The sequence below is a fragment of the Phaethon lepturus genome, unplaced genomic scaffold, assembly GCF_000687285.1.
Source record: "Phaethon lepturus isolate BGI_N335 unplaced genomic scaffold, ASM68728v1 scaffold9425, whole genome shotgun sequence".
In the NCBI taxonomy this organism is placed as follows: domain Eukaryota; kingdom Metazoa; phylum Chordata; class Aves; order Phaethontiformes; family Phaethontidae; genus Phaethon; species Phaethon lepturus.
In genome coordinates, this window is record NW_010541200.1 from 1245 (window position 1) to 14480 (window position 13236).

Sequence of the window (13236 nt, forward strand, 5' to 3'; positions counted from 1 at the left end):
TTCCAGTGCAGTATGGCATGAGGAGTTCTTGTTCAGTTCACCACTGAGTAAGTTCCAGTTTTCTTATGTCCCAGAAACCTCTGCCCTATAAGCATTGCTGACTATTCTGTTCATTTGTTCATCATCATTCTATTGACCTCATACATGGTCAAATATGAGGAGATACAATTTAACATAACTGCTTTCAGAGTGGTAATATAATTTAACGTGACATAGACTTATATGGGAAGTCTCTATCACTTTAGATTTTATATATCTATTTTTACATATATATACACACACACGTGTGTGTGCACACTTTGCTGTTCTTTAGCAAGGAGTGAGTGCAATTGCTTGCACAGTCATATTCCAAGCATCTTTAAAATTTTTTTTGTTTGCCTTGTAGATTTGGGAGCATGGCTGCTAAGAAACTAAGAAGAGCAAGGTTGTCTCAGGAGCTGTGTGAAAGGCTGAGTCGCCATCAGATCACTACCTGTCAGGTGAAAGGATTATTTTATGTTTGGGGGTGGTGATGGGTGGGTGTTTTAGGGGGTTGGGTGGGTTTTTGGAGAGGGGGGGGAGTTTTAATACATGTACCGTTTACTTTTTTGTAGTTTAATTTACAGGGAGCTTTACTTTCTGTAAAGTAGGGGGCGTTTCAGGCTCCATCTGGCCTGCTGCCTTGTTAAAAAATACAGCTTTAAAATGATATATGCCCAGCTAAAACATTTAAACTTGGATGTATTTAGTACCTTCCTTTCTAAAGAACCCGAAGATGCTTTATTTTAGCAGGGCTGTGCAGCTACTACTTATATGGAGTAAGACATCCATTTGTGAACACTTCACAAAACCACATTTTTACTACGTAATCTAGTGTGTGAATGTGCTGTGGTGTTACACTGTCAGTTATGGGTTGATCCACCAGTACATTCTGAAGTTGTTCTTAGGAATGCTCACCTAAAGAGAGCCAAGGGGCCCTATATATTTAAGTAGTATGCATGATAAATACAGGATCCAGCCCTATGATTGCAATGTAGAAGATGTGGTGTAATTTGAATGTTTTTCAGGTAGGTAGAGACTTTTGTGGGCAAAAACATGGTACCTTGTTGCAATTCCATCGCACAGTTCTTAAATTTTTGGTCCTTTGACTCCATGTCCTTTAAAATATGAATACAGTGTCCTTTAATATACTGGTATCAGGGAAAGGTAGGAGAGGTATAGCATAATAGTATGGCACAGTTGGTAAACCTGTGGAATGTATACTAGTTGTGTATAAGTTGCATCAGTCTAGTCCCCAGTCTTGATTTCTAGGATGAGCTCTCTGAACTGTCCTATCATCCTTCAGGACTTTTTATGTCTTTCCCTCTTGGAGCTAATGAAAGTGACGGGACAGAGCTACTATGATGTGCAGAAACTTCTTCGTAAAGTCAGCCAAGCTTGTGCTCCCAAAATGCAGACAGTAAGTATACTTGTGTTGATTCTGTTTTTAATACAGTATCCGGGAAAAAGCTCAACAGTGTCACTCATCTTTTCACCTGGGAGGTTTGTGGTGTCACAGTTTGATTGCACAATGAAATAATACTTTTATTATTAAATTTAGATCTCTGAGGCACTTTAGTTTGATGCAGTGACTTTTATTAGGCATTACAACCTAAAGAGATTGCTCAGGCTTGCAGAATTGGTTCTGAGTGCAATAGGGAAATACAGCATTCTCTCTTGGAGTCCAGCATATGAAAATTGCTTCTACTTTGGACCCTGCAACTAAAAAAAAATAAAATTGTTTAATAGAAGCCAAGAGTAAGAATTTCACTATAAATTGGTTTTAGGCATAAAATTGGTGCCAAGAAATGAAGTTTTCCTGAAAATAACTTATTGAGGACCTTTTCCATCCATGTAAATGAGCTGTACTCTGATTTAGGCTACAGGTCACCTAACTGGGGAGAGTGCAAGAAGGAAACTGATGTTAGCTGCAATACAGTGGCTAGATTTTATTTTCTTGTTTGAATTCAGGTAGAAAGATGTCCAAAATGGTGTCTTTTTAGAACAGAGAGGACATGGACATTTCTGACCTGTGTCAATGCAGCCTGCTTTTTTTTCTGAAAAAAATAAGCCGTGTCAAAGTTTATTATGTGTAATTGGCATAGTAAGTGTAGCAGTAACTCTGTAAAACTTTAAATTCACAAACTTACTGCATTAGTGATATGCAGAATTAATATGGCTTATACTGAATGGATTTAAAACTAGCTAATTAATACCTTTCCATAAATAACTGTTAATAATCATCAACAAATTGAAGACAGATGGAAGTTTTAAGTAAGAGTTCTAGCATTTGCTTTTGCCTGTCATCCACACATCACTATTCAATCAAATTTCTGGTATAAAATATATCTTTGCCAAGAAGCTTGGCAGATACTGAAGTTTGTCAGACAGCAGTTGTCAAGGACTTTTAATACAGAGTCAGCTGATGGATGACCAGATATGTAAATGCATACAATACAGTGCTGTACTTCCAGAAGCAGAGGATGTTAGCTATTTTTAAGGGATGTGGATTGAATCTTTGCAAACACAGGATTTGAAATGGTCTTGAGGTCAGAGTGACTGATGTAGCATCATGACTGATCTAGCACAAACATTTGACAATATCTTTGGGTAAAAAAAAATAAAATTAGATAATAGCAGTTATAAATAAGGGGAAAATACTGTCCAGATATGACATGAGAAGCACTGGCAGCAAAACTTGAGAGTATGCCAAGGTACACAGTAAAACCTTCTAATTTCTGGAAAACTTGCCTTCCAGTGTGAAGTACAGAGTGAAGCCTACGAAGCTTATCGAGAGGAAGTTAGTTAAGGAGTAACTTGATCACATTATATGCTGAGTAGAAAAAGATAATTATGTTAGAGGTCTCTAGAGTCTAGCTGAACAAAAAGCTGAATGAGATACAGTGTCTGGAAGATAAGTTCAAAAATAAATCCCTGAAATGGGAAGCAATAAGAAAAATCTTTAGAAACTAACATAAGTTACCATTGGAAAAGATTCATTCACTTGAACTCTGATTTAACAATTGAATTACTTTTTTTAACTGAAAGACAGTCTGGTTCAACTGTAATTTTGTGGCTTAAATACTGAAATCGCTGGGTAAGATTTTAGAGTCCATGTTAGGCAGGAAAGCTAGACTTGAATATTGTTTGTTTCCATCGTCTACAGGGTTTGTTTCCTGTCTACAGGGTTTAGGTCCTGTCAGAGGTTAATCAAAAAATGATTAAATTATGTTGCAAATACTTCTTCATTAGTACATGTATTCAGCCTTAAAGTGAATCTGAGCATAAACTCCAATCCCGTATGGGTGAGGTAAAGTTCATTGTTTTTTGTATTGGCCTGTTCTGTGTCTTGAAGCTTTTTTTCCCCCTATATTTTGCCTCAATAGAATTGAAGAACAGAGAAGGTCTGAATGAATTTCAGATATTATTCTAATATGCTACCTGTCATGACATAGGGAAGAACTGTAGAATAAAAAGGAAGGTATAAGCTATCTTAGCGTAGCCTGCTGGTAGAACTAGCTGGAAATTTTTGTGAGGAACTTCAGCAAAAAATGCTCACTTGTTGGTCCAACAAGTATGGACTAAAACATCTAGGATTCAATGGTGTGGTCACTTAGTTACTGATGATTCCTGTGGAGATGCTTCCATAGTACACCGCATTCCCAGCAGACTGTCTGAAGGCTGGGATAAATCTGATGTCTGCATTTCTCTTGGGCATAGAGAAATCGAGTTTTCTGGAATGGTAGTCGTGGCAGGTTATGGTGGTACTCTGTGACAGGGTTTCAAGAACCTTGTTTGTTGGCCCAGGAGTCTGAAACCTCTCAGAACTCTTAACTATAGCGACAACTTTTAGATCTTGGACTGTTACTTTTAAAATCAAACTTCTGATGTTCAGGATGATCAGTGGTTGAGGCATGTGTCAGTTTTAGCGGATGTCTGCAAGGCGTGAGCAAGACCTGATTCTTTGGGAAATGTCATGTTTTGGTGTTTCCAGATTAGCATTTCCATTTTGTTATTTCTTCGTCTGGTTTAAATTCATTCCCCAAATGAAAATAATTCTTACGAACTAGAGTTCTGATCTTGGTCCAGTTTGCTAGTCAGTGGAGGAACTAGGAATTAAACTGTTTTCAGTTCTGATCTCTCCTGTCTTCTTGACTAGTCTTCCTCACAAAAGTGGAAAATTATGAATGGCTACAGGATTAGGCCAGGCTTGTTCAAAGACTTGGGAATCTTTACCAAACCTTTCCTTGAACCCATGTAGTTTCAAATTGGTAACGAATGTTGGCCAGAAACTTCTTGGTTTTAGGTTTCATGTGAGTGTTCTGCATTGGTCACTAGCCATACATATAGTGTTTCCTTATTTAAAAATTGGGAGTTTTATGGGTTGAAAGCAAGCCTTGTTGAACAGACACAGCAAAACTTTTGAAACATCTTTATTAAAGGCTTATTATCATTAACATTGTGGCGAGGGAGATACAGCAAACTTCTAAATTTACTCTGTCAGCTATAAATGGGTTGTGAATACGAGGAAGGGTGATGAGCTAAGAGAAGACTATAGCTGAAGGTAAGAATAGTTTGCTCATTGGGAAGTGTGAAGTCATTCCAGGTTGATGAAAGCAAATGCAAGAAGTTTGCTATTTCCACGGGGGAAAAAAAAAAGGCATTTTCTCATGTGCGATTGCTTTCTTTTGCTTTTTTCCCCTCCTTTTTTAGGCTTATGAAATGAAGCTGAGGAAGTCTGTCAATCCCTCTTCAGCCTTTTTGTCTACCACGCTGCATAGTTTGGATAAAGTCTTGCATGGCGGAGTGCCCTGTGGTTCCCTCACAGAGGTAACTTGTTTAATATAGTTTGCTGCAGTTGCATATCGCACCTAGAAGTCAAAAGTCACAGATACATTGGACCGTCTTGTGTCAGGTGCTTTAAACACAAACTACACCAAAAAAATTGCATAAGTGCTTTTTTTTTTTAATTGGTAGAGGCTGCACTTTTGTGTATGTTGTTTGTGTGGTTTTTGGGGTTTATTCCCCGCCCCCACATGTCAGGTAAGTAAGAAAATGCAGGAATTAAAAATGTGGTGATCCTATTTTCCTTTAAAAAAGTGAATTCTCCCAGGAAATTTGGGAGAATTGTTGGCTGGATTTTACAGTGGGAAAGTTGCAGTGTGGTTTCATGGTCAGAGTGCAAAGTGCTGAATCAGGAATCTCTCCTTTTAATACTGACTCACTCTGACTTTACCATGTAATTAGTTTTTATGGAGGTACAATAAGCAATTAGGACAAAAGTGTGAAGCATATAGGCATGAGAATGACTTCACAGAGCTTTTATATATAAATGTAACTAATTTATGCAATAAATATGTATGCATTCTTTTAAAAAAAAGACTGTAATTAAGGCCTGTATTATATGCACATACATTGCAACACTACAAATTGTGTATCTACCTATAAATCTATAACTCTGTCATTCTCTGGCTTTTGGATGCAATGCTACTTTTTGCTTAGAATTTTCTTTTAAGAACAAGGGAACACTTCATCTTCTAGTACCTGGATTTCTCTATGGCCGCGCAGAATGTGATAACTTGCATAGTTTCTATAATCTGGAAGGACAGGATTTGTGTAGATGTTCATAGGAGTCATTGAGTATTACAAAAATACAAAGATGCAATCTCTGGCTTTGGAATTTGCTGAGCTACAAATGGAGGCGGAGAAACTTATATATTGGAGGGAGTATCAATAGGTGAGCCCTGTTCTTATGCTATTACCCTAGCCATCTGTTGTTGGCCCTTTGTAGAGACAGAATCCAGACCTAGACAGACACTGATTTTATGCAGTGTGGCCATACTTGCCTTTTTAAAGTAAAGTTCTGAATTCAGCTGTGCACTTGAAATGAGTGGAAAAGTATATAGTGTGCCTCATGCTCTGAATTGAGGCAAGTTGAGACCATTTTTTTCCTTAAACTCTTTAACGGTCCTTACCAAGTGCTTTTTCTTTGTCTACTGTGGCAAGCTGCCACAGCAGAAGAGTAGAAGTGAGAAGTTAGGAAAATCTTACTGTGAGGAAAATAGTTTTTTTTCCACACCCTATAATCAAACTAGATTTGTTTTGATCTCAGCTAGAAATCACTTATGAAATCTGATAGTGACTTAAAACATATTAGTGTTTAAGCAACACTGAGGTTAGACTATAAAAGTTTCTGCTCTAGCAAACTTATGTAATGAGGGGATATTACTTTTTAAAGATTGTGAGTATTTCTTTTTATATATGATGTACAGGAATATACACCGTTCAGGTCTTTATAAAAATGTTTAAGAAAGCATCCATTAATTTACATTGATCTGTCAGAATTACTATTTTCTTCATATTTAGTCCTAGCTTTGTTACCAATTTACTATAAGAAAATCAGATTGGAAGAACTTAACCTTGAGATGAATACTGCTAGTCTTTAAATTCTGAGAGAAAAGACTACCTAACCTGTGCTTCATTGAAGAAGAAAGAAGTGTTCTTATATGTAGCAGTGGGATATGCAGGGTCCTGAGATTGTAACTGTTCTGTTGAACAGTTGAACTGTTCAACTGCTGTTGAAGGATAGTATCTTCAGCATAAAAATATTTTTCTCAGCAAAGCAGTGGCCACACTAGGTTTAGTTTGACTCTTTTTCTTTTGGGTATTGTTTGTGCAGTCAACTGATGAAATAACACAGCCCGTGTTTGAAAAGAAATGATGCTCGCTTGTGGCTAGTATCTGGCTTTCCGGGATTTCCATCTGGTCCACTAAGTTTTCCTCAGTGGAGATGGAGGATGGCTGTTCACATGCTGCTTAAACTTCTGAATTGTGCTTCGTTAGTTGAAATGTAGAGCCACTGCTGCACAGGTAGAAATGTAGGAGAGAGATGTGTCTTTTCCTGTGATATGCTGACTTTAACATGTCCTTGAGCCTTGTTACTGGCTCATGAGTGGTGCCCAAAACAAAGGATGTCATCCTCCTATAGGTTAACGCAGATAACAGAGTCTATTTTGCTTTCTTTCCTGTGGCTTGGCAATTCTGAGTAAATGATAGCCAGAGTGTAAAAGTTTGCATTAAGGGATCCTGGAATATTTTTTTCCTAATTAAAAAAAAGAAGTGAATGTGATCCTTTTGGGTTGGAAGAGCCACAGAGTTAATTTACAAGGCTGCTGATAATAATGTTGTGAATGTTTTTGTGTTTTTTCTTAATCCTAAGCATAGCTGTAAGTCAGCTATCAGTGCAGTCTATCTGATGGGTTCTTCCCTGAAGACCAGGTAGAGTGGCTCTGGAGCACTGGTAGACTTTAAGCTTGCTGATTGCCATGTTCTTGGCATTGCTCCAGAGGGAGATCCAGGAACAGCAGCGGTTGACATGCTGGGAGTTTTACTGGAGTTCAGCTAATCTTTGACTTCTAAGTTTTGTGGGTTTTGGGTTTGTTTTTTTTAATTATTTGAAAGGAAGTTCTGCAAGCAGTTGATATTAAAACCTGATTGTCAAATAACATACTCCTGACATGGTATAAAATAATGCTTTTCAGGAAATAAATGCAAATGCTTTATTTTCCAGAGCTATGTATTTTGTAATCCATCTCAGCTTGGTTGATAATCACAGTATTAAATTTAAAAATATTTTTTTTAATGAATCCTTAAAACATTAATTTCTTTAGCTATGAGAAAATCTGGGAAACTGTTGCTAAACTCTAGTTTAAGAATAATCATACTCCATATGTATCAATGTATTTAAAGGTACTTGGGTGAAATTAATATACTCAATGATAGGCTGAACTTTTACCTGATTGTAAATGAAAAGCAGTATGCTAGGAGAGGTGTTGCACTTTAAGTTTTCTTCTGAAAAAAACTTTGAATGTTAAGTTTCTTCTAAGATATTTTGGTTAAAAATAAAAGATCTGTCGAATGCAGTTATCTTCAGTAGGTGATATCGCTAAATGACTGAGATGTTGAAGTCTGTACAAGACATCTAGTGGATGAGACCAGAACTGCAAGCATTTTGTCCTTCCACTAGTAGCTTGGTCTTGGTTGCACCCTCATGCCTGATTGACAATACTGATACATTGATACATAATAACTATTTAATCAGAAATATTATAGAGAGAACTAGGTAGATTCCAGAAATTAGATGACTAACATAAGAGATTAGAGGTGTCTAAAGTGTACTGCTTTTTATTTTCCTTTTAGGTACTAAATGTGGAAAGCATGTATTAGGGGTTTCTCAGCAAATGTAAAGGCAGAGAACAATTAACTATGCAGAAACTAAGTTTTTCATTTAAAGCCTGGTTCTGCAGATTTTGGAAAAGCATTTTTGCGAGAGTCATGAGATCTGAGGTAGTTTCAAAGGTTGGCAGCACTGCAAGTGTTCTTCAGCATGATTGTTAGATGAAATTTTAGTAGAAAGCTATCAAGTGTCTGCTGCTGCTGCTTTGAAGCTGTACAGCAGCTTGCAAATACTTGCAGGTCATGTTCTTTTTGGATTCAAGTGGTTTTGGAACATAATAATTTTAATTTGCTCTTTTGCAACTTACTGGAGCATAGCTGACCAGCAGATTGCCCTTCAGTATTTTTGTTATTAGGCAGATATTCTGAGAGAAGTTCTCTTCAAAAGTATGTTGTGTGCAGCATTTACTTCCTGACTGGTGTGGCTAACTCATTGTCTTCCTGTTACTTTACCCATCAGTGAGGGTGGTTGGAAACTTGGACTTTGAATACATGAACCACAGGGTTAAGACTTGTGGTAGTGTCTTCTACAGCCAAAGCTGCTTGCTTTTTGAGTGCCAGAGGGATTTGATTTGTGTTACACTGTCTCAGACCATTTTTTCCCAAACCACTATTAGGTTTTAAGTTGGAAATTAAATCACAGCTGAAATTTTGTGGTCAGATGTCAGAGCTTTTAGCCAACTCCTCTGAGGAAAAATTAATGACTTTGTGAATATTGAAGAGTTTAATCCCCTGGTAGCTGAAGAAGAATTAGCTCCTTGTGACTTCATCCAAACCCTACGGATGTGCCAGAGAAAATAATATATAGCTTATTGAAATATAAAAGTATATTTTATTAGGCAGAGATAAATTAAAAACTGTTGTAGTCTTCACATTTATATCTGGGTGGACTTGATTTTTTTTTTTTTTCCCCCAGAGCAAATTTAGAGTAAAACAAATGAAGCAAACTTTTTGCAGACATTGGATTTAAATTATATTAGAGGAATTTTTAGGTTTTCTTAAAGTAAGATTGTATTGTTCAAAACACTTGCTGAACCAGTGGTACGTACAGTAAAATGTGGTTGTTCTTTAAAATTGTTCACTGTGGATTATTTAAAATCCTATTTTAATGCCCTTTAAAGGAATGCTTATAAAAGATGAAGTATTGTTGTCTTTGGGAATAGACATTCTGTCTTGCTCCATTGGCTTGCTTGCTTGTACTGCAAGATTCCCTGTCTTTCTCCAATATGATGTTTATGTCCTCAGACATTTTTACAGCATCTCTGCTAAATTAGCTCCTGCATCAGCCACTGAAATAAATGTTGATTCCAATGTACCTCCCAGGTGGCAAGGCTGAAACTACAAACGTTTTTATGAGGTCTCCTCACAGTTGTCCAAACATTTTAATTTAACAACTGGATTGATGCCCTCCCCTCATTCATTTCAAGTAATCTTTTTAACTAGAGACAGCAGATTAGATTCCTTGGCTATCACAGTCTAAAGAATGTGTGTTACCTCTGCAATTTTTATATATGCTTTGGGTTCATATTAAAATCTGGCAGCTATTGTTAATATGATACCTTGTAATTTAAGTACAATGGATGGACGACAGATGATTGCATAAATATGACTGATTCCTTATAAGTAATTCACTAAATGCAGTGTGTGCTTCTAAACAAAAATAATCTAATGCTTCTCTTGCATTAAATCTTGAAGTAGTTTGACTGATATGGCGTGGTTTTCAGGCCTTGTTTAAAGACAGAAGTCATTAAAGGGATTTTAACCCTCAGTGCACTGTCCCTCAGTGTTTCCCTGTAAATTTTCTGTGCTTCAAGTCATGCTGCTGCTGCTTAAAACCGTAGCAATACTGTAGTATCTTATGGCGAAAGGGTATTTGTACTTAAAAACAATCTATTGTGCATTTAGGTGGTGTAGGTTTCTACACCATTCTGGTGTAGCTTTCTTTTTTAATTTAAAACAACAGTTCAGTATTCAAGCCTTTGTTTTGGCAGTACTAGGTGTTTTGAGGAGGTATGGTTCATTTTGCAGTTTAACTTCTCTGGAGAGCCTTTTATCTTGCATTATTATTTAGTCCCTACTAGCATAAGAATGAACCCATCACTCTGTTTTTAGTGCCTGAAGTCACTTCAGCTTTGTATTTGCTGTTTTTCAGCCCTCTTAGTATTTAAAATGTCATCCTCTCACTTCCCAGAAGCAGTGACAATGGGATATTGTATTTAAAGACCCAGTGTAGTAGTAATGAATGTATGATTATCTGAACACAGACCCCAGTGTTCATTTGCAATCTCTACAAGATCTGCAGTGGATAAAAACCAGCACCCTGCTGTCTCTAGTGAAAAAATCTTGCTCTCAGAAACTGGGGATTCCATCAAACAGTGTATACTTTTGATCCTTGTGGTTTTTCTCTTGGATCAAAGTCATACTGGAACCATTTCACACAAGTGGAGTGTGCTTTTTTTGAATACTGCTTAACCGCAGTAGGCTTTCAGTAAGCACAGGTGAAAGCTTAAAATTGGCAAGCTCATCTGGATCACTAAATGGTGCTCATGTTGAAATATGGTAATAGGGAGTTAACAATGACAAAACACATGCTGCACAGCAGAGTGTAGTCTCTGGGGCAGATAAAAAAAAAAAAATCTGTCTTTTATATATATGTGGTTCATATTGAACATGCAGTCTTTACAGGATACAAGCTATCCTACGTGATTTCCAAGTGAGACCTGGTTGTAACCAAGGTCCTAAGCAGTTATTTATAGCTGCAAACTCATGGACTTCGCTTTCAGCTGTGAAGGGCATTGATGTCATGTGAATGTCAACTGTGAATCTTCTAAGTTTGGTCTATTTTAGAAGGTAGCACAGAGAAGGAGATGGAAGAGACCTAGGTGTGGCTCTAAGGAAGATCTTGTAAGAGGAAGGGGAGAGTAGGGAGCCTCAAATATGAGAGGTAACAAAGGATGTCAAAGAATTAAAGTACAAGCATAATGCTGTGTCTGAAGAACTGTTTATTCTTCAGTGGATGAGTTTGACTGCAAGGCACAGATCCAAGAGTAACTGCAAGTTGTTCTTTGTGGGCTGCATTCTGTCTTTATGTGCCTGTCTCCTTTGGTAACTGGAAGAGCAGAATTTGAGGAGTTCTGATGGGTCTTAATTAAAAGTAGAATTGGGGTGAAATGAATGTGACATCTCTTTTTTTTATATTATTGATCTTTTTTCTTTCAGATAACTAGCCCACCGGGTTGTGGCAAAACTCAGTTTTGTATTATGATGAGTGTTCTGGCTACACTACCTGTAAGCATGGGAGGGCTAGATGGGGCTGTTATATACATTGATACAGAGTCTGCATTCAGTGCTGAAAGGTAAGATGCAGAATTCTAAAATACACATTCAACTTCTTTAGCACCTTTTATCTTGGAGCCTTTGATTATTTACTGAGCAATAATTAAGCATTTATAAAATACCTATGGTAGTTATTAAGCATTCATCTGATATATGCAGTTATTCCACAGATGATGAAATTACATTGAAATTAATGGTTTTCTCAGCTTCCTAATTTGTATGATGTTGCAGATTCTAACTGTAATATAATGAGGTGGATGGCATGCTCTCTAATTTATAAATGGTTTTAACAATACTGTACGTGAAATCTTTCTTTGCAGTTTAGTTTGTGAGTTAGCAGGAAGGTTTTGAGGGTGTAAAGGCTTAGCATTTTGAGTACAAAGGAAACGGAGGTTTTTCTGTGAACAGTAGGACTGACATAGCCGGTTTTCCTTCAGATTTCTATCCTATTTCTGCTGAGTGGGGCTCCCTGCCCTTCTTCTGCACTTCCAATTTACTTCTGCAGTAACCTCTCATCTCTCCTACATCCTTAGTGGCCATGCAGTACTATATTCCCTTACCTGTATAACATCTCTGGTTCTTCTAATATCTCCTGCTTTGCCCACACAACCGAAACTGCTCAGTGATGCTCTTACAGTATCTTCTAACTGTTGCTGAATGGACAGCCAACACTATATGCTGTATCTGTTTGAGAGTTACAGATGCATGCACACGTTTGTTACCACTCTTACCGTGTTAACTGACTGATTAACTGTTGAAATAATTCTGCAGTGTTTTATTAAAGGTAGCTTTTATTTATTTAGGTACCAACTTTTCTAAACCATGAGCAATTTGATGTTTTTGAGATTTCTATTTGTTTGTTGCTGTTGTTTGGAATTGGTGTTCAAAAGTTATTAAGGGTCTGGGGAAGGACAGGAATTACAGTAGTCTCATCCTTGTTTGTGTAGAAAAATGAGCAGAAAAAGGTTCGTTGAAATAATGTATATATTTCAGATGACTTAGTAGTTATACCCATGGCCTGAATCTGGAGTATCAAAGCAAATGTGTTTGCATTGTTTAACCATTTGAAGCTATCATGGATGAGAAGGTGTGGTGTCTAACCCTGTTTTTGTCAAGTTAATTTCACAAAAGTTTGAATTACTTTAAACCAGAAGTGTAATATATCAAAATAAAAAAGCTTCAAGCAATGGCTCTGCAAAGTATGGTGCTCCCTTCTTAGATACCACTTAATTTTTTTTAAGGCCACTGAAATGTAGGTAGTAAAAAAGAGTGGGACCTAATGGGTGAGCTAAAACTTGCTGCTTAGAAGTGAATGCTAAAGAAGAAGAAAACAGGTGAATGTGAAAATGAAACTGCTGAAAATAAAGTAGGAAGTAGAAGAGAAATGATAAAAATAACATTATTACTAAGGTGAGAATATGTATTAAATTATATTTAGTATTGCTCAGTTGGAAATGATAGCTAAACACCGTTTCAGAAGACAAGCTATATCTTATACTTTCTGTGTTGCAACCTCTAAGGAGCAGCACCCGCAGAGTGAGGGAAGTGATTATCTCTGTCTACTTGGTTAGACTACATCTAGATCCTGTGTCTCATTTTGGGCTCTCAGTTTGAGAAAGACGTGACAAACTGCAGAGAGTTCAGCAG

The 13236-nt window shown here is 37.1% G+C and overlaps 1 protein-coding gene across 1 annotated transcript in view; it reads left to right on the plus strand.

Moving 5' to 3' along the window:
• Positions 1-395: 395 nt before the first annotated feature.
• Positions 396-13236, plus strand: part of RAD51B (RAD51 paralog B) — a gene marked incomplete at its 3' end in the record, with an annotated part of 17429 nt that continues 4588 nt past the window's right edge. The window contains exons 1-4 of the mRNA XM_010287656.1: positions 396-479; positions 1325-1438; positions 4732-4848; positions 11473-11609. Of these exons, the coding sequence (XP_010285958.1) occupies positions 396-479; positions 1325-1438; positions 4732-4848; positions 11473-11609 (452 nt within the window). The remainder of the gene's footprint in view (positions 480-1324; positions 1439-4731; positions 4849-11472; positions 11610-13236) is intronic.